Genomic DNA, 18,993 nt, shown 5'->3' with positions numbered 1-18,993 from the left:
TTAGAGACGAGGAGGGGAGTTCTACAGATGAGAGATAACGTAGAGAGACAGAAGGAGATGCTCAGAGGGATCAGATAGTGAAGACAAAAGAGAAACAAGTAACAGGATTGTTACAGGTGCGTACACAAAGACTGCTCAAAGAAAGGGCGACACACAGGAGTCACCCGAACAAGTGTTACAAGTGAAACAGGGAGTGAAAGAGCGAGAGCAGCCAGACATAGAGGGACAGAGCTAGATAAGGATGGCCAACTCAGGTCTCCAGTTGTTGGGTTATTTCCTGGCGTTGGGTGGTTGGATCGGCATCATCTCAACCACCGCCTTGCCGCAGTGGAAGCAGTCGTCATACGCCGGCGATGCTATCATTACGGCCGTTGGTCTGTACGAGGGGCTGTGGATGAGCTGCGCCTCGCAGAGTACAGGACAGGTGCAGTGCAAGATCTTTGACTCCATGCTCTCGCTGGACAGTGAGTACAATGTTTGAATTTGGTTCAGCAAAACCTGACTAACTTGTAGTGGCTTTCACTGGCTGATCTCCCTGTGACTGTGAACTAATGACATTCTACCAACTATCTAAAGCTTCCTTCATACAGATGATATGCTCTGACAGACATACTGTGAGTTTTTGATTATTACATGATGTTATCAAGAAAACATGAAAAAAAATCTTTGTGGGTTGAAAAGTTCATTGGGCACTGTGTAGCAGATTAACTGATATCAGGGCGAGGCTTTATGGCCTTCAACTAACATTGTGATCTTTTTGGGCAATATCGTGATGTGCAATATACATCTCGATATTTTGAAATCTCCTCAATAGCCCTTCATAAATGCTAGGACTGGACAAGAAAACCCAATATGAATCTTTTATTTTAACCACGTAGCTCAATATTGATATTGCAACAATATTGTATGGATGAACATTGGTCCTTTCACAAAATACTCACACAACTTCTGATCAATAATCATCAGTAATGTGGATATAATGACTAATTGGGTAAAGACAAGTATTAGAACAAGTAGAATGGTCTGGTATGTTCAGAAAATGACATCACTTTACTGTAATGCAGCCTTTAAAATCAGGAAAAGACAACACTTATGCCATGTTACAGTACAATGATATCCAACATGTAATGTGACATATAGTCTCATTTCAGTTTTAGTGGTACTCAACAGTCTTAGATGATGGAAAAGCACAGTCAAAACGGTTAGGCAATAATCTCCTTGTACAACTTCACAAAGAAAGATTTCTCTCATTCTTTCAATCACACTCTATTCTTCTCTAAGTATTGTCTTTTCAGTTTTCATTGGTGTTGGTGCAAATCACAACAGTTTTTGTAGCTGGCCCCTTCATTTGGCCACACGTATTAATCAGCAGCATAAAACACAAGTAAAACAAGTCCCCAAGCCCTTGCTATCTGGGACGCATTAAATTCAGCAGTTGTAAATCTCACTTAAAATGCCCAAAGCTTTTAATGTAGTTAAATTAAAACTCTGAAAACATCATGAAACATAATGTGTGAGGAGTGGGAGGGGGTCAGGAATGTGGGGTTCAGACATAAATTAGCTCAGAATATGAGCCTCCTGTCATCTCCAATCTGTAAGTAGGACCTAGTGACTCATAATTAATGGCACACAGATTATAAGAATCCATCCATCTACTGTCTGCTTAAATCAGCCTATTAGAGATTCTAATGAAAGACTACAGGGGGTGGGCTCGGGCAGAAGTCATTTTAACAAAACAATTGAACACTTTTTTTTGAACAGTTTGTCTGTTTTTCTCTGTGGTTTGGGACAAGTTGTGCTTACGAGTCCAGTTGTGGCACACTCGCCTTAAAGAAACAAATGAGGCACTTTGTAAAAACATTTTGGTGTCTTGGTGAGTCATTATATCAAAACATTTTTCTGTGTGACTGGTGCCTGAGCTGATCTCCCATCTCCTTTGGTTCATTGCGGCAATAAGAACAGCGTATTGTCCTTGGGGATGAATAGGGGCTGTTAGGAGAAGAAAAGGGCAGTGTTGAGCCAAACACCAGAGATATTCCCAGAATGCGCTCTGTCTTCCCCACACGCGCACATTGTTCCATTTGTCCATTAACACACCCAGTGAGTACAGAGTCAGATTGAAGACAAATACTAAAGAAAACCCTTCCGAAGCATTAACTCTGTGTACCTCTGAATGAACACAGAGCTGAGACGTCGTGACCAAGCATTCTTGATCAATCACAGGTTCATTCAGGTGTTTCCCCAGACAGATTATGAAATGGAGCAGATCAGCATCCAATCATGTGTCCGGGGTCACAAAGGCACTGAGTCTTGATTAAACAACCCTCAGGCGTTGGTTTGATCCAATCGTAACACTGATTTGGGTTCTAAAGAAACTCTCCTCCCTGGCTACATTCGCAGCAGGAGCAGCATGTGATGGTGGGTGTAATTGTTCACCAGACTGTGCTGTGCTCTACTGATGCAGTCAAGCAACCGTAGTGGAAACTGTTAGATCTGTGGCAGGTTTACTGAGTATTTTGTTCAAAAAGGAAATGATAATCAGGATAATACACGGTTGAGAAGATTGGCTGTTGTTGTCAGAAGAGTGTGAACGGTGGTGCTGAAAGGACAGCTCTTCAGAATAGCAATATCAAATTGACCTGCCTCTGTCAATCTCTTCTGTCACATTACATCATTATTCACTTGAATGTAAAAGACAAAACATTTGGTGTTTCTTGAAGACAACTTTGTGTCAGTTGTGTAATTTAACACCACTACAGTAATGTTATGTTTAAACCACGATGGCAAAGTGGCCAAGTGTGGCCAGCTACATTGCCGCGAAAGTTGAGGCCTGCTCAACTTTGGTTTGTAGCACGTTAGCCCCGCCAAGCTGCAAGTGGCAGTTTGTTGCTTCATATTCACGGCCTCCGTTGAAAAGGACTTGTGGCCTGTTGCTTTGTCACAGGGAATCTGGACAGTTCAAACTCCTCATAGTCAATTAAACACGAATTAATATATAATTATATTTTGGATCAGCTGCCCAAGAGCTAAATCTCAGTGGACGAATAACTGTCCAAAACACATATCAGCTGCCCTTACTTTATCAAGGGATAAAGCTGGTGTTATTATATATGTTTGTTATGGTCTTACAAAGTCCCTTTGTAAGACCAAAACCAACAATGCATTTATGCCTCGCAATACTCTCTGACTTCCCTACCTGTCTGTGGCTCAGCCCTAAGCCCGTTAGTTCCTTCTAAAGTAAATCTGAAAAAATCACAAATATTGAATATTTAATAAATATTAGATTATTTAAATAAACCCAGTAATAACTTAAACCATCTGGGCACTGTAGCTTTTATCAAATTTTGCCCAAACAGGAGTACATAGTTCATTTATTTAGTAATACACATTGGATGTGCTAGTGGATATTTTGCGCAGCCTGATGGTGTATGCGTCAAAAATAAACATTGTTTGTGTTCATTGTTTTGAAGGAACATGTCAGCCACTGCGACAGTGTAGCTCACTGATGTTTTTTTAATAGTTTATAGTACAGTAGTATAGTAGTTAATAGTAGGCACAGGTGTAGAATACTGTTTATCAGCCACACACCATACTTGTTGCACTTGTTAATTGGATACATTTGTTGTTTTTTCATGGGATTTGTTGAAAAGTAAAAAAATATAGAATATCACTAGCCTTATCCTTTAATACTGGAAAAGTATCAGTGATGGGTTGGTGGTCAGGTTCACCACCAACCCAGTTGGTCTTATAGTTCCTATCCAAAAGAGTGAATAAGGTGGTGTGATGTGTCTGTGCCCGCATATGGAGCAAAAACAGCATCTAATCCAGTGTTACTGTAACATTTAATGTCTGTCTTAATTGTTAGCTTTAAGAGTTAAGTGACCCATTTGGATAATTTGAGCCCTGTTTGCTTGAAAGTGAACTAAGGGAAACGGGTAGAGGAAAACTCAATTTGGTGTTGTAATACAATTAAGAACATGAGTGTGCTTTGAGTTTAATGTAAGAGGTTTGGAAAAGGGCTGGGGTTGTCCAATACGAGTTGAGTTTTGTAGTTGGGTGAGTGGGCGAACAGATATAACGTAAGACAGAGTCACAAGTGACCTCACAATAGGACCTTACAGTGCCTACAAACACGCTAGCAAGCACACACACTCATTGAAAGCTTGAGGCTGGCACTGCCAACCTTGGCACTAGAAAGAGAGGGCCTAGTGGGTGAGCCACCTCCCTCTGTTCCTCCTTCTAGCCTCTCTGTGACCCCAAAGGCCCCCGACCACCCTTCTGGTTTGTCACTGACTGAAATTGGTCAGAGTGGTGTCATTTAGCATTGGCCTGAACCCCCGCACACCCTCAGAAGAAAAGAGGATTGCCCAGAGTGGATGAAAGAAAAGAATATCAAACCTCTCTCTGTTGAAGGCTATTCAGATACTCCATCAAAAGGAGCGCTGGAGACATAAATCAGACTTCAAAGATTGTTCCATCCTCTTCCCCTCCTTGTCAGTCCCTTCAGATCAGCTTCTGAAATGCTTCACTGCTGCACCATGAATGGTGTGTGTATTTCTGTCACAATGACAAATGATGACTTTAGGTTCCTGCTCAAGCTGTTGCTCAACAGCTCTTTTTGAAGTAATGTTCTTTTTGCTAACATCTGGTCCTGTTCTACTCTGCTCCAGTTCAGCCTGCAATTTTATTCTTCCTGACATTGAAAATAGTAACATGACAAAAAACAAAAAAACAACTCAAGGTCCAATTACTGGCTCTAATTCCCTTGAGCTTTAAATGAGCAATTTTAAAAGATACGGCCAGAATTTGATTTTAAGATGTTTAAAAAAAACCCAAATTGTTGAGGTTAAAGACATGTGTGTAATGTGTTGCACAGATGTCTACTGAAGTCAGCATGCTAACCAGCTAGCCCCTGGGAGTTGTTAAAGCAGTGAGTTTGCTGCTTAATCTAAAAGTAAACAATTTTACAACTATTTTGATTACTACACTAAAAATACAACCACACACCTTCTGAATTCAAGTTTCTCTCTTTTACTGAACTATTACTGGCTAAATTGCCTCGTTAACTCATCGTAAAACACACTTCATTCAAACTCGACACATACAAAGTAAAGAAAGACTAAGGCAGTCTTGTTTTGTCTTTGCACAAACGTTTTGATTGAAATAAATCATAGTCCTGGTCAGAACTACTGTAAAATCCCATTTGTGCTGTATACCTGAAGACTGCTGAGCCCTGCTGCCCGCGGTGACTCCCCCGCCATCCGAGGTTGGCTAACTGCTATAGCTAACGGCAGCTGACATGGAAGCTAGATGCTACAGCCAAAGATAGCTGCAGCAAAGAGTAGCAACTCCAGAATAGTGAGCAGCAGTAAGTGGTTTTGCTGCCCCCTATAGTTTTGGAGCTACCTTCGAATTCTGGCCACCTCCTACAAATGACACTTTTAAGGGTTAAAGCTCTGGAAGCTCTTTAAAAAGTTAACCTGTTGTCAGGCTACTTCTATTCTATTCTATTCTATTCTATTCTATTTTTGATTTTAGAAACAGCAGTTTGACAAAAATGACGTAAAGGGGCTCTACATAACCTTTTGCTATCAATTTATTGAATCTATTCAATTCAGTTTCTTTTCTTTTATATGCTTCTTTGGCCATATATATGATTTACGTTGTTTCATGCTGATGGAATGTGGATTTCTTTGTGAAGGGCTCAGGTAGGAATCAGGTGGCTTCAAGCATGTTCTCGAGTGCCTCGTCTCAGTGCCTCTCTCTGCCCTGCTAACAGAAATGGAGTCTGCAAACTTAAACCAACAACCAGCTCCACTTATATCTAGAGCTTTGAAGACTGCTGTTGAAAGCTAGTTAGAATAATTTTTCAAACAATTCTAGTTGGGAGTGAAACTCACTCTTGATCTTGGAAACAGTGGTTTAACTCAAGGTCCTCTTACAAGCTTTTTTCCTTTAGATTTGAAGACCATGAAATGCAGTTGAAAGCTCTGGATATAAAGCTTGATAAATGGACCTTGAGTAAATTTTCCTTTTCTTTTCAAACGTTCCTCTCCCTTTTTGTTTTTCTTCAGTTCAAGTCTCTTCAGTGACGTTGTGTTTGTGGCTTTGATGTAATTTGATTCTTGTCTGTCTCCTGTGATAAACACAGGCTCACACTTAATGCCTGTGACTCTTCCTGTTAAACCTGTATGAAAAGCTCTATTATGCCTACTTTAATTACCATACTTGTCATCTTCGTCAGATATCAGAACCAGGAAATTGGACTTTGCATGTACTGCATCTACTGCTGTTGGGATTTCAACAATCCCTCGCTAGTTGTAAATAAGTAACTCCATCAGTATTTTGACAGTATCATTAAGCGCTCAGCATTGCTTTTGGGTTAACGCGCTCATGAGCGGCAGTGTTTGAGGCAGTAATGTCTGATCGCTGTGGCGACAGCCCCGTGAAAACAATCTTGCTTTGTGACAAAGCCACACTAATCCCACTGTGTGAAACATGTAAAGCAGGCCCTCCTACAGCTGCTCTATGTGAGAGAGAGAGTTATGTGTTTCATCTGTGTCTATTCCACCTACAGTCATTGTGTGTGTGCAGATATTGTGCATTTGTACATATGTGTGAGTGTAAATATGTGTAAATATGTTCCTCCCACTAAGTTATGTGTGTGCTGAGGCCTGTGTGGGCAGCGCATTAGATTTTTGAGAAGGCAAAACCACAGTGGAATGATCTTAAGATGATTTGGAGGATCATTTAAGGTCCCTGAGCTTGACCAAGATAGGCATTTCTTAAAATTATAAAAGTGGAATGACCCTGCTGGAAAGTAGGACAGTGGTCGACCCTTCCTAATGAGCTTATCGTAAATACATGTGGTCTCCCATCAATCCTGCATGGCGTGTGTAGCCTACATTCCCTTATAATTATCACTTTAATGTTCAGAAATGTTTGCTTTATCCAAGTGATGGACTAAAAGACTATTAGTTTTCTCATCTCCTCACAACTTTGCTCCCTCTCCTTTTTACCCTCCCTTTCTTTCAAATCTTCTATTGTATCACTATCATTCTGTGCTCCCCTCCCTGCCTCCTTTCGTTTTCTTTATCTAGTCCACATCCAGACATGTCGGGCCCTCATGGTAGTGTCAGTACTGCTGGGCTTCATCGGCATCATCGTCAGTGTGGTGGGCATGAAGTGCACTAAGGTGGGAGATAACAACCCATCCACCAAAACCCGCATCGCTGTGACCGGAGGAGCTCTCTTCCTGCTCGCAGGTGTGTTTTTTGGTGTCTTCTGTTAATATTTCCTTCATTTTGCAACCAAAAATAGACTGCAATATCTCTAGCAACCAGTGCATTTAGCAAAAATGGTCTGGCATTTTTTCTAGCCTGAATGTCTCACTGGGGGTCTTTTGGGTAATTAGAGTCCCTGCTGTAAACAGGAAGTGGTCATTTTAGAAGCATTAACCACTGACCTCAGATATAAACCGCAAGCCCAGCCCAATTAACTAAACAAGGATCCCCCTATTCATTTGTATGTTGTTTTAGCTTCGGCAGGATTTATTGATACAGAGAACACCCTTACTAATGTTTTCTTCCTACACAGGTCTATGTACATTGGTGTCTGTGTCCTGGTATGCCACTCAGGTGTCCTATCAGTTCTTCAACCCAAATACACCGCCCAACGCCAGGTATGTGAAAGAACTGAGCCAAGCTCTATTAAGAAACATGTATGTAACCTTACTTGAGATCAGAGTGTTAATGACTGATGGTAAATGTGTCACATTTTATTTAGCATGCATGTGGCATTTCAATTATAGCATGACACAGTCTACTGGGTTGACCTCTATTTAATACTGTCATGCTGGGCTAACATTTCTTATGTGTCAGAAAAGATACCATTTAAGCCGTATGACAAAACAATCCCTGTAATGATTAAGGCCAGAAACAAAACACCCTTCCTAAGCTGCTAGAAGTTTCTCGTTGTGGTTGACAATGGATAGCTGTAGTTGTTAACAATTCTTTATTATCGCTCGCAGATGCTAGCTTTAGCTGCTAACATGTCCGAATAATGACTTATGAACTTGGCTTACGTTAGCTTTAACTGCTAATAGTTGTATCAGTGCTAGTAGCCTATTATTCTTGGTGGCACTTAAAACAGCAAAATAATAGGCCCTATACAATACATTTCCAATTGAGCAGCTCTGAATACTACATGTAAGTGTAAAATAAAGTTATTTTATTCATCTCATTGTTGCTACTTTGCATTTCACCATGTAGTGAGATGAAAAGGTAATCTGATTTTGAAGATGCCACTAAAGGAAATGATTTAGATAGACTACATGATCCTTTAATCAAGAAGAATGGTCTAGACTTGCTGAATTTGGAAAGTGTCATGAGATGACTTGCGCTGTGAATTGGCGCTATACAAATAAGGATTGATTGATTAATATAGATCATCATTCCTTCTATTTAGGCCTACTGTGCCTGTACTGGGCCTACTTTGATATTCTTGGATATTTCTTGGAATTTCAACATGTCTTGTTTTGTAGCTATTCATAATAATTTCTCTAAGGATGTGAAAACAGCAAGACTCTTACAGCCATACTGTATAGGCCTACCGCTTAACAACCTTTTCCACCCTCTTTTTCTCACAGGTATGAGTTCGGCTCAGCCCTGTTTGTGGGCTGGGCAGCGGCCAGTCTGACGGTCTTGGGCGGCTCCTTGCTGTGCTGCTCCTGCTCTAAAGATGACATGCGAGGGCAGCAATATTACCGCCAATCACAGCCTTCCACAGCCAGGGAGTACGTGTAAAACCCACCCCCTTCCAGCAGCCACCCAAACAGAGAGCATCGGACACGCTTGGCATCACCTCCCGTTTTTCTTTCACAAATTATACCTGCTAGAACAAAACAAGATAAAAAGACTATCACGTGTACACATATGCAATCATTAGTACTCACACACTGGCATACATGTGCAGACACAGGTACTCATAAAGTACACATACAGTGTTAAACACATTACCCACCAGTAGGATGTATTTTTGTGGCTACAAAAGCCACAAACTTTAACTAATTATTGGTGCGCAGGCAATTACATTCATCACATTCAACATACATTTCTTGTCAATCATCCAGCTAACGTATATAATGATAAGCTTGTTATTTGACCTCAAATGTGCCTAAATATCATTGGTTAATACACTTGAAAATAGTGCAACTGCTTAAATCTGACCCCAACTACTCACTCTGAGTTGGCCATTTTTGGAAATAAGTCAAAAGGTGTGTTTCTTGGTACAGAAAAACAACATTAAAGTTAATTCAAGGCAAAATATAAGGTGTATCACAGCACATACCCAGAGAGAAGGGACATGGAGCTACAGTAGAGACTGGTGCTACAACACTTAGTAAACTTAATGAGTATGTCCTATGCTTCCTGGTTGGAGCTGCATCTGTGGTTTGCCTCCATATTACTTTGTGTATTCACACTCCACTGGTGCAGCTATGTTGTGTTAAGGGACAGCCCCAAACCACTGTACACAAACTTGGGAAAGTTACTGTGTGGCTCCTCTGCTATTGTGGAAGAAATAGTAGCTGGCTTGTACAATCTGACCAGGGAAAATAGGTCAGTGAGGCCAAGATCACAGGGGACAATGATTTCCACTGCTCAGACTTAAAGCACAGCTGCAGGTAAACAGAGAGCAAGGGAGGTACTCCTAACTCTTCCATTTAATTTTAGAGTGGTGCAACCATCCAATTAGCAGTACCTTAACTGAAGTGAAAAGAAGAATGCTGTTATTAAAGGTCAAAATTAGCAAGACACAAATTACAGCCTAACTGTACTTAATGAAAAAGTGGAAGAGCCCAATTAAAAAACAAATAATAGAGATAAAGTTTAGATAAATGTCCTCACATGGAGACCAGGTTGGCAACCAGAATTTGCTGAATACAATTCTGATGATGAACTGCTACTCACATAGCAAAGTTGGTCTGGCTCAGTGAAGGGCCATACACCCAAATACACTCAGACTACATACAGCACTGAATTAAGGTTCAGAGATGGTCCAGATCTAGACCACTGCTGAACCTTAATTCAATGCTGTACGTGGGATGAGTGTACTGTATGTGGCTGTGTTGTCCTTTAATGAGCCAGACCAACTTTGCTATGTGGGTAAATCCTTTATTTATGTACTTTTCGTCAGCCTAAAAGTAGTCATCATTATGTATGAGTCTAAAAAACATTTGGAGCAACCAATAAAATATCCACCAGTCAGTAGTTTGAGACTGTAAACTCACACCAGGTTGCTAAACCACCACCCCAAAATTCCAAAAATATGACATGATCTCAGTAGCTATGACTTAATGAAGACAGCTTACGTGTGATTAAACCAACCAAAGTGCAAAATGACTGACAGTAAAGGAGCAGATATGTTCATTGTCCTGCGTCATTAAGGCCTCTGGCACCATTTTGTGACAGCTGAGGAACTTCTTCTGTTTAAAAGAATCTAGTTCTTACATAGTCCCACTTAACACAACAGTCAGTTGATGAGAGCTGCACATGAAGGCACAATCTGAACTGCACGAGTGGAGGTGAACTGTTATTAAAAGGTGTCTACTTTAGTTTGTATAGAGTGTGAATGCTGTTATTGATCATTTCATCATTTTTACCCACCACTAAGAGAAAGTGGGGGTTCTCATCGACACATATCACCATGCTCCATTTACTAACACCATCATTCCAGATTCATACACTCCAGCATCTCTTGTATAACCAAACCAATGTCGAAGATCTTAGCTAGCTTGTATACTTCTCACACAAGTATAATCATGATAAGCTATAAGACAATAGTGCAGTATTACACATTACCATAAGCTAGCATGAGGCTTAAAACAGAATTGTAAATAATATAAACCAATATTATGTATAACCTCACTGCGGTTAAAGTGACTACAGGTGTTTTGTGAACCAATTACTACTTCATGAGGTTGAATTACATAGATATAAGCTGCAAATCTGCCCCACATTAGGGACCTTAAAACTCAACAGTGGGTCTAAATTGGCTCCTGCAGTTCCCCCTCCCACATCACTTTGAATTCATTTGCGTCTCTAAAAGAGCTGGTCCATCACTGCCCCACATAATGAAGCCATTAACTTTTCTGAGAATCGCTCCCAGTCCCCCCGTTTCCTCGTCATAAAGCCTCTCTTCTTGGTAGACACTTGTTTGTGGAGTGCTCTGTTATTCTGAGATTGGAGGGGTTGTAGGTCTGTAGGAAATTCCTTGTGCCCTTTAAATAAAGGGGGATGTCAGGCGTCACTGGTCTGTCAGTAGCAGCTGTGCTTTGAATAGGGGTTTGCACAACAAGTCTGAAAAGACTACCTATGCTGTGTCCAAAGAAAATATAATATAATACATTTAAAGTAATCATTAAGCATTTAAGAAATATGTTTATTTGGTGTTGTTCCGAGAACATCATAATGAATGTTGCGGGACCATCATTTCAACTTACCAAGTGCTTCTGGTGCATGCTGGCGTGGCTGAATGGGTTAGGCGCAGGACTTTCCCTCAGCAGACCAGCATTTGTATCTCATTTGGAACACGTTGCAATGCTGTTCACTTATTATTTTTACATTCAGTTCAATTCTTGTTTTCTTTCTTAAGGAAAAAAGGGTTTGGGTTAATATAGACCCTTTCACAACATTAACCTTGTGTTTCAAAGGATAACTTTTCCCATGTACAAATTTTCTTTTTGGTCTTTTCCCTGAGTTACAAAGCTATGACATCACTAAACCATCAGTTACAATGATGGTCGTGGAGCAACATTGATAATGATGTTCCAAAAAAAAAACAAACACCAACACAGCGATATCAGAATGCACTAGCTTAGTATATAGCATTCAGACTGGAAGCATCAGGAAACAGCTAGCCTGGCTCTGTGTAAGGAAAAAAAAAATGGCTTACCACAAAATATCCCAACGTCTCGTCAAAAAAGTGGGTTCATGCTTTCAAGTGTTGAAATATGGTCTCTTGCTTGGCAGCCTTACCAGATATCGCGCCACCACCATCCATTCCTCCTGACATGCAAATCAGCATAAAAGCTTATCATGATACGAAACGTATTGTGCAAGTATGTTGATTTGCAGAAAAGTAAAATGCAACACTCCCTAATACCTAAATGACTGAATAGGTCAATCGTCAGCGTCTCTCAAAACAACATAACCATTGCAGCGTACTGGCCTTAGTTATATGGACGCTTTTTTATTAGATGTAGGCAAGAAAACTGCTTGGTTAGGTTTAGGAAAACATTGTTTGGGTAAAGATTTTACTATGTTACTTCTGTAAGAAACATACTTACCTAAGTAACTTATGTTCGTTATGTATGTTAAGTCAATTCACTGTGTTCATAAGTATAAAGAACTCAAAATTGACTTCTGGTTCACACTGAAGACAAACAGCAGTCTCCTGAATGAAAATCCTGTGCTTGTTAAACCCAACTGTCCCATCTCGATCACCTTCCTATACAGACTTTTCACTCTTTATACTACTTCTTCTCACTTTCTCCTTTGCTGCTGTAGTAATTACTACAACCACTAGAGGTCGTCGCCTAACAACAAATGTAAATATCGGTTGTAAAAAAATGCTTTCAATTTTGGCCTATGTGGTTGTTTTCCTGATGGGGACAATGCCAATGTTTTATTCTGCTGGCTGGGTTAAGTGAAGAAGTCATTTCTTTTTTTGTATCTGAACACAGAGACAGGCTAGCTGTTTAACTGATGCTTCCAGTCCATAGGCTATACCATGCTAAGCTTACCATCTGCTGACTGTACATTCATGCTTAACAGATAAATATACAAGTGGTAACTATTGTCTCTGGGGCTGCTTCATTATTGAACTTTAGAGGTGCTGGCAGGTAAATTTTGCTCAAGCTTTATATTTAGCATACAGACACAAGACAGTACTATCAATCTTCTCATCTAACTCTCAACAGGAAACCTAATAGGCATGTTTCCCGAGATGTTCCTTGAAGAACAGTTGATAAACTAGCAGCTAACATAAGTACAGCAAAAGTAATCTGACTTAATGTGATGTTTTCACCTCTGTCAATCAGTCCATCATTACTAATATTTATTTGAAACATGTAATCTATTTTAACTGTATATAACTTGATGACTGATCTTCCATTCTCCTTCTCACTGACTTTGCACACTTTTTTGCTAACATCTTATAATCATCAAGCACCCTGTTTTCTTTCTAACAATTCATATTTGTCGTGAGACTTGGGGAGGTCGTGATGTGTCTCTTATTTCCCCTCCTGTCTGTCCTCTAATCCTGTTCTTCTCTGAATGTTTTCTTGTCTCCTCTAATTCAGGGCAGAGTTGTTGAGTGAAACTAGTTTCCCTGACTGATCAGCCCCTGCCTCTTTATCGAGGACTGTCCGACTGTCCAACCACTGTCTTCCCCCTTTTTTTCTTTTACCTCTTAGACCCTTAAATTTGGACCTCTTGTAGTAGAGTATCCCCCTTTCCTCAATACTACATGTGCACCTTATCAGTTTGAATGGGAACCAAGACGCATTGACTTCTCCCATTTTTCCCCCACCTTCTGAGCCTTTTCTGTAAATATGGACTCTTAAAGAATATGTGATGAAGGATACCTTCTATTTAAGAAATGAGATGGCCTCCATTTCAGTCTGTCAACCCACTACTACACCTCCCACAACCCCCTCTGTCCCATTATTGGCCAAGAGTTAACAATGAGTTGAAAGCCTTTGTGTTTTCGTTGCGCTGATTTATGATTTCACTTATATCCTATGACCTCTGGGTTTTTTGTAAATGTATCTTTTGGGTTTATTTTGTTTGCTGTGACTGTACTTTGACTGAAACGTGTCTTTTTTTCCCTTTTGAATTGCAGACCAAATGTTAAAAGTACCCCACCAGAGAAAAGGGAGCAGTACTTGTAGTTTGGGAGAGTCTTCTGGCCTTACCATGGTTTAGATTCTGTCAACAGACAAAACCCCTCTCATTGAGGAATTCAAAACAGACAAACAGACGCCATTAAAGAAAGAATTTTTGAACAGCAACCTTTCAAGCATATTGCCGCAACATGAATTAGATTCTTTGTGAAGTCAAAATTAATTGTTTGGGGAGGTTTTATGAGGGGGATTGACAAAGATAATATCCTTGTCTTGTCTGTTTTGTTGACTTTGGGAGAGACAGTCATTCAGGGTATGTTTCTATAACATGTTAAAATGCCCGGGTGTATATACCACCTACTCTATTTTTTTTTATTTTTACTACATATATAATGTTTTACTACAGTGCCTTATAACACATGTTTGTGCACATGTATGTTTTTGACTTCATGGATTCTTTATAGTCTCCCATCCCAGCTGAAGGATGTGTGTCAATAGCTCATCTGTCAGCAGTTCTGTATGTCTTTATGTTTATTATTGTTCTGTAAATGAATGTGAAGCTACTCTGCAGTACCACTTACGAAACAACAAAGACATACATATGATAGATCTTCAGCATAGTGCCTTATGCCAGTGTCTGTAAGGAGCTGTGTGCCTGTTCCCAAGTAGCCTGGATTGAGGATATACCCAGTACATTTATTTTGTCTTGTTAAGTGCCAATATGATTCTGTTTGAATGACAGAGTCATTGTATTATTGACTCTAAAGGATGTACTGTACTGTGTGCTGTCTTCTGTACTAAGGAATGCCAGTTTACTGAGTGTTCAAATGCCCTTCTGATGCCTGCATTTATTTACCATGCCATTCCTTTCTCTAATATTTACCCTCTCCATGTTGTGTATCATCTCATTTACAGTATAGCCCTGTCTGTTTCTTTTAGAATAAAGTAAACAGAGACATAAAAATGGATTTGCTATGTGTCAGTGCTTTATTAGTTGATTCCTAACTTTTCATTCTCACCTGACTTTTCGCCCACTCCCCCCACTCCTCAAATACTTCTTCTGCACCCTGTTGTTCAATAATTGCAGGCGTGGAATTCCACTTCTGCTCCACTGGACTGTGGCACATTCTCAAAGCTGGACTCACAAAGTTGACTTGCTCACCACTGCTACAACTGACAACAAGCCTTAAATTCTCTTTGTTGAGTTTCAACTACAAAACAATTGTTAAATCATGAGCTTATTGGAGGTTAGATGCTGTTTGGGTGGATGCAGTTTGGTGAGCAACAGTTTTACATCCCAGCCGGTGAAACCAGAACCAGAGATATGTCCTCTTTCAGTCCACACATTTGAATTCCTTGTCAAAAGCTGGTACCACCATTTACCACAATTCAACTCAACTGCTGACAGTTCTGTTAATGATTAAAGTTTGTTTCTAGTCACAGGTAATGCAGCCTCATGCTGCTAGCCTTAAGCAGAATTGTGGGAACGGGCTACAGAGTAAGGATCAGCAAAGATTATATTTAGATGAATCCATCTCTCAGGATCTATTAAGGGAAAATCTGGATAGAGCGTCAGAGACGGGGCCCCGTTCATTCCTTTGAGTAGCTCAGTGGTGCATGAAGCCAAAAAATGACCCCTATCTTCAGTGATGTGGGGCCCATAGAACATGCGCAGTATAGACTTCAGCTAGCCGAGCGGCTAACTTCAGGTTTAGCACCTGGCTAACTTGAATGGATATAAAACGACTTAATCGTGTGCCTCTTCTAGACTTTCCAAATGTGATCGGACTGAATGGATCAAATTCTGATGGTGAAACGAGTCATTTCACGGGGGTTGTGACACTCAAAAAAATGTTCCGCCATTTTACGGCCGCCTCTTTCACGATGTCAGCTTATGGGAAAAAAGTCACTTTGGGCCAGTGTGCAAGTCTGGTGCTCCTCCTGGGAGCTTGTCTATATGCCTATCCGTACCTGCAGTGGGCAGAGCTTAACCCTGAAGTGCGTGGTGCTTAAACAGAAAGTCACCCAGCAGAAAAATATGTATTCATTCATGTAATTCAGTACTGAAGCCTTGCATTAGCTCCAGCTGAACTTTAGAAAGCAGTTTTCTGAAGGAAATATGGACTCCCCTTACCTGGAACCTTGTTTAAAGACTCACTCAAAACACTGGCATGAGGCATGACAGGGCGCCATTCATTGTGAATTTAACCTCATATTAACATATCCTGGGGCTGCTGACAGCAACTCAAGAATAAAAAATTAGACTACCAAACCGTACTGTCAGTGGGGCCGATATTTCTAAATTATCTCATAGGATTATATAGGTCAATTGGATTAAATTCTGATCTGATCCGAAAATTGGGTATTTCAAAGCAGATCCAAAGATTTCTGATCCTGAAGATTCAGATTCAGATTTGGTAATCCAGTCCTACCTTTAATACAAAGCCGGCATGCTGTATGAAATGACACACTGGGGCGGCTTTATGCCGGCGCTGCTTGGTTCAGTATGAACACACAAAGGTGGCGGGAAGGCGAGTCTTCGTTGAGGCAATGTTGCAGAATCTGTGAAAAGGGCTATTTCTGTTTTTCTATTTCTGTGGCATTGCTGGGTGGTGACTGTGGGAGTGACTGTGCTCTGGAAGCAGCCAGTAAGAGGGGATGAGGTTTGGTTAGCTAGCTTTGGTGCAGCAAAGTCATAGGTTTGTCAGGTTTTTTTTAAGAGTCAATGTATGAGTAATTCCAATGTATTCCCTTTTAAAAGTTGAACTGTAGTCCACCACATACATCATAAAAGTCAGTTAGCTCCCTAGCCCTGTAGCTGCTTAACACAGAAGTCAACAGAGCAGAGTAAGCTCGCATTAGCATAACCTAAGTGTAGCTGGCTTGCATGACATCTTGGTTACCATTCGTTCAGTATTCAGATAGCTACATGTTAGACAACAGTTTACTTACATTTGGACATGAAAGTTGTGCTACTGTTTGCTCCTTTCCTCAAATGATCCACCATGGCTTTGTTTCCTGTTCAGATCCATGCGGGGGAGCCAAGATTTGGAAATCCCTATCTGGTCAGATTGGGATCACTGTGATCCAATTAGCCAATGTTTTGACATTGACAAAGTCACTTAGAGCATTTTGAACCTTGACTGACAAAAGGGAGCTTTCATTCTCCGCATCATTCTGTTCCAGTTTACAAGTTTTGAAATACCGGCCCCAGAAGACAACCAATTATGTTAACCCCATAATTGGTTGTCTTCTGGGGCCGGTATTTCACCCCAATTTATAAAAAAGAATGTAAAAAAAAAAAGATTTTTCTGGTCAACAACTTCTGGATTACGTTTGATAACATTATTTATCAAAACATTATTCATCTGAAGGGATTTCAATAAGAAAAACAGAAACAGCTTCCTCATTTGACTATGGGAAAAATAAGTGTCCAATCAGAGCAGAGTATTTATATTAAGCACCCAACACAAAACACACATGCAGGAGTGTGTGGCTTTGGGTCAGTATGTGTGAACAGCAGTGGTGGAGAAGCTACATTACTGAAATATTACTCAATAACAAGTAAAACTCCTGGAATTAAATAATACTTAAGTAAAAGTGAAAAGTATTTTTCTCAAACACTTCTCAGAGTATTAGTTACTTTTTAACCGTTATTACCGTGCATTATCAATAGCAGGCATTCAATCAGAGGGGTTTCTGTTTCTCCAAATCTTCAGTCTAAATTAAACTCCTGCTCTGTTCTGCTCAGTGGTCATGGTCACCTCTCCAAACCGTTTTTTTGTCTGTTTGTTATTAGCTCCAAAAATGTTTTTTATGTAACTAAATAGATTACCTGATGTGATGCATATTAAAGTACGAGTACAATTATAGACTTGAAAACATACTCATACAAGCACAAGTACCCATAAAAATGACTTAATTACAGTAATTTGAGTAAATGTAATTAGTTACTTCCACTCCTGGTGAACAGGTGTTTACCCTGGAGACACTTCAGGATGGGTTCTCTTCCTGGCCAGCATGGAGAGGAGGAATGATTACAGCGATCAATACATTTCAATGTACATGTGAACATGTTGGTTTTGTATTAAGATGGATTTGAAAAAATGTGAACCATCTCTTAAAGAAAATCACACAATCATAAAAACATTGAAAGATGTTGAATATGATAATTTGAATGAATTATTATTGATGCTTCGTCAGCAGCCAAAACAGGCTGATGTCACATTTTTTTAATACAAATATGTGGTCATTTGCTGCAGTAATAAATAATCTTTTTTCTTTTTGACCAAAGACGCGGATTGTCCATTAGATTGTTCACTGAGGTGAAGTCTGAGAAAAATGCACAGCGAAGACAGCAGTGATGGGAACAGAGTGTGGACGTGAAATCTCACATACACCTGACATGTACGGGTGCACCTACATTACCTATGACTATACGGTCTGTTTCACAATACTGATGTGCACCATTCACACCACTAAGACTGTCATGTAAAAACAACACATTTTCCACAACTGCTCCAACTGTATGAACACTATACAGAAGCATTTCACAACAACTGTGATTTATAGCACATTGTTGACCCTCACATCCAAATCAAAACACATATATCAGCATCTGTCTCTTGCGTTTTCCTGCTAAGCTCTATTATGTGAAAGAAGTTTCAGCAACAAATACGCTTATAAATTCGCTTTGACTGTGAGTGAATGCGATACACATAAAGGAGGTTACTTGCATGACGAACCTGATGAACTGAAGCTTGCAGCAGAAACCAAATCATTATATTAAACACAGGAATGTGTTTTCGCCCTTTCAGCACTCTAAATGATGCGCATTGTGGTAATTCAGGAATGTGTGACTGGAAACTATCTCCTTTATTGCAAAGCTGTAAACACCATTACAACAGTGTAACATGTTTTCATATTGAAACTAGGTCAAATTGAGGAGCAAAATGGGGACAGACATGAAGACTTTCTTGAACAGTAGCACTCCAAAAACAATTGTTTCTACAGAAAAATAACTAAAGATCTAATATTTACATTTTATTGGAATGCTTAGAGCATTATAGATGGTACAGATTTAGTCATTA

At 40.0% G+C, this 18,993-nt stretch overlaps 1 protein-coding gene across 1 annotated transcript; it reads left to right on the top strand.

Annotated features, from left to right (window-relative positions):
- Window positions 1-241: 241 nt before the first annotated feature.
- Window positions 242-13,951, top strand: cldn19 (claudin 19). The gene is made up of 5 exons (XM_073468834.1): window positions 242-464; window positions 7,101-7,265; window positions 7,597-7,681; window positions 8,648-8,794; window positions 13,903-13,951. Exons 1-5 carry the CDS (start codon window positions 242-244, stop codon window positions 13,949-13,951), a joined length of 669 nt encoding a protein of 222 aa, XP_073324935.1.
- The last annotated feature ends 5,042 nt before the right edge of the window (window positions 13,952-18,993 follow it).

Source organism: Pagrus major, chromosome 6 (assembly GCF_040436345.1).
Source record: "Pagrus major chromosome 6, Pma_NU_1.0".
Classification (NCBI taxonomy): Eukaryota; Metazoa; Chordata; class Actinopteri; order Spariformes; family Sparidae; genus Pagrus; species Pagrus major.
The sequence above is the reverse complement of the archived record's forward strand: the minus strand, read 5'-3'. Positions and strand labels throughout refer to the sequence as shown.

Coding starts and splice junctions, on each gene's coding strand:
- cldn19 (XM_073468834.1), top strand. CDS start 242: ATGGCCAACTCAGGTCTCCAGTTGTTGGGTTATTTCCTGGCGTTGGGT. Junction 465..7,100: donor CTCCATGCTCTCGCTGGACA/GTGAGTACAATG, acceptor TTCTTTATCTAG/TCCACATCCAGACATGTCGG. Junction 7,266..7,596: donor AGCTCTCTTCCTGCTCGCAG/GTGTGTTTTTTG, acceptor CTTCCTACACAG/GTCTATGTACATTGGTGTCT.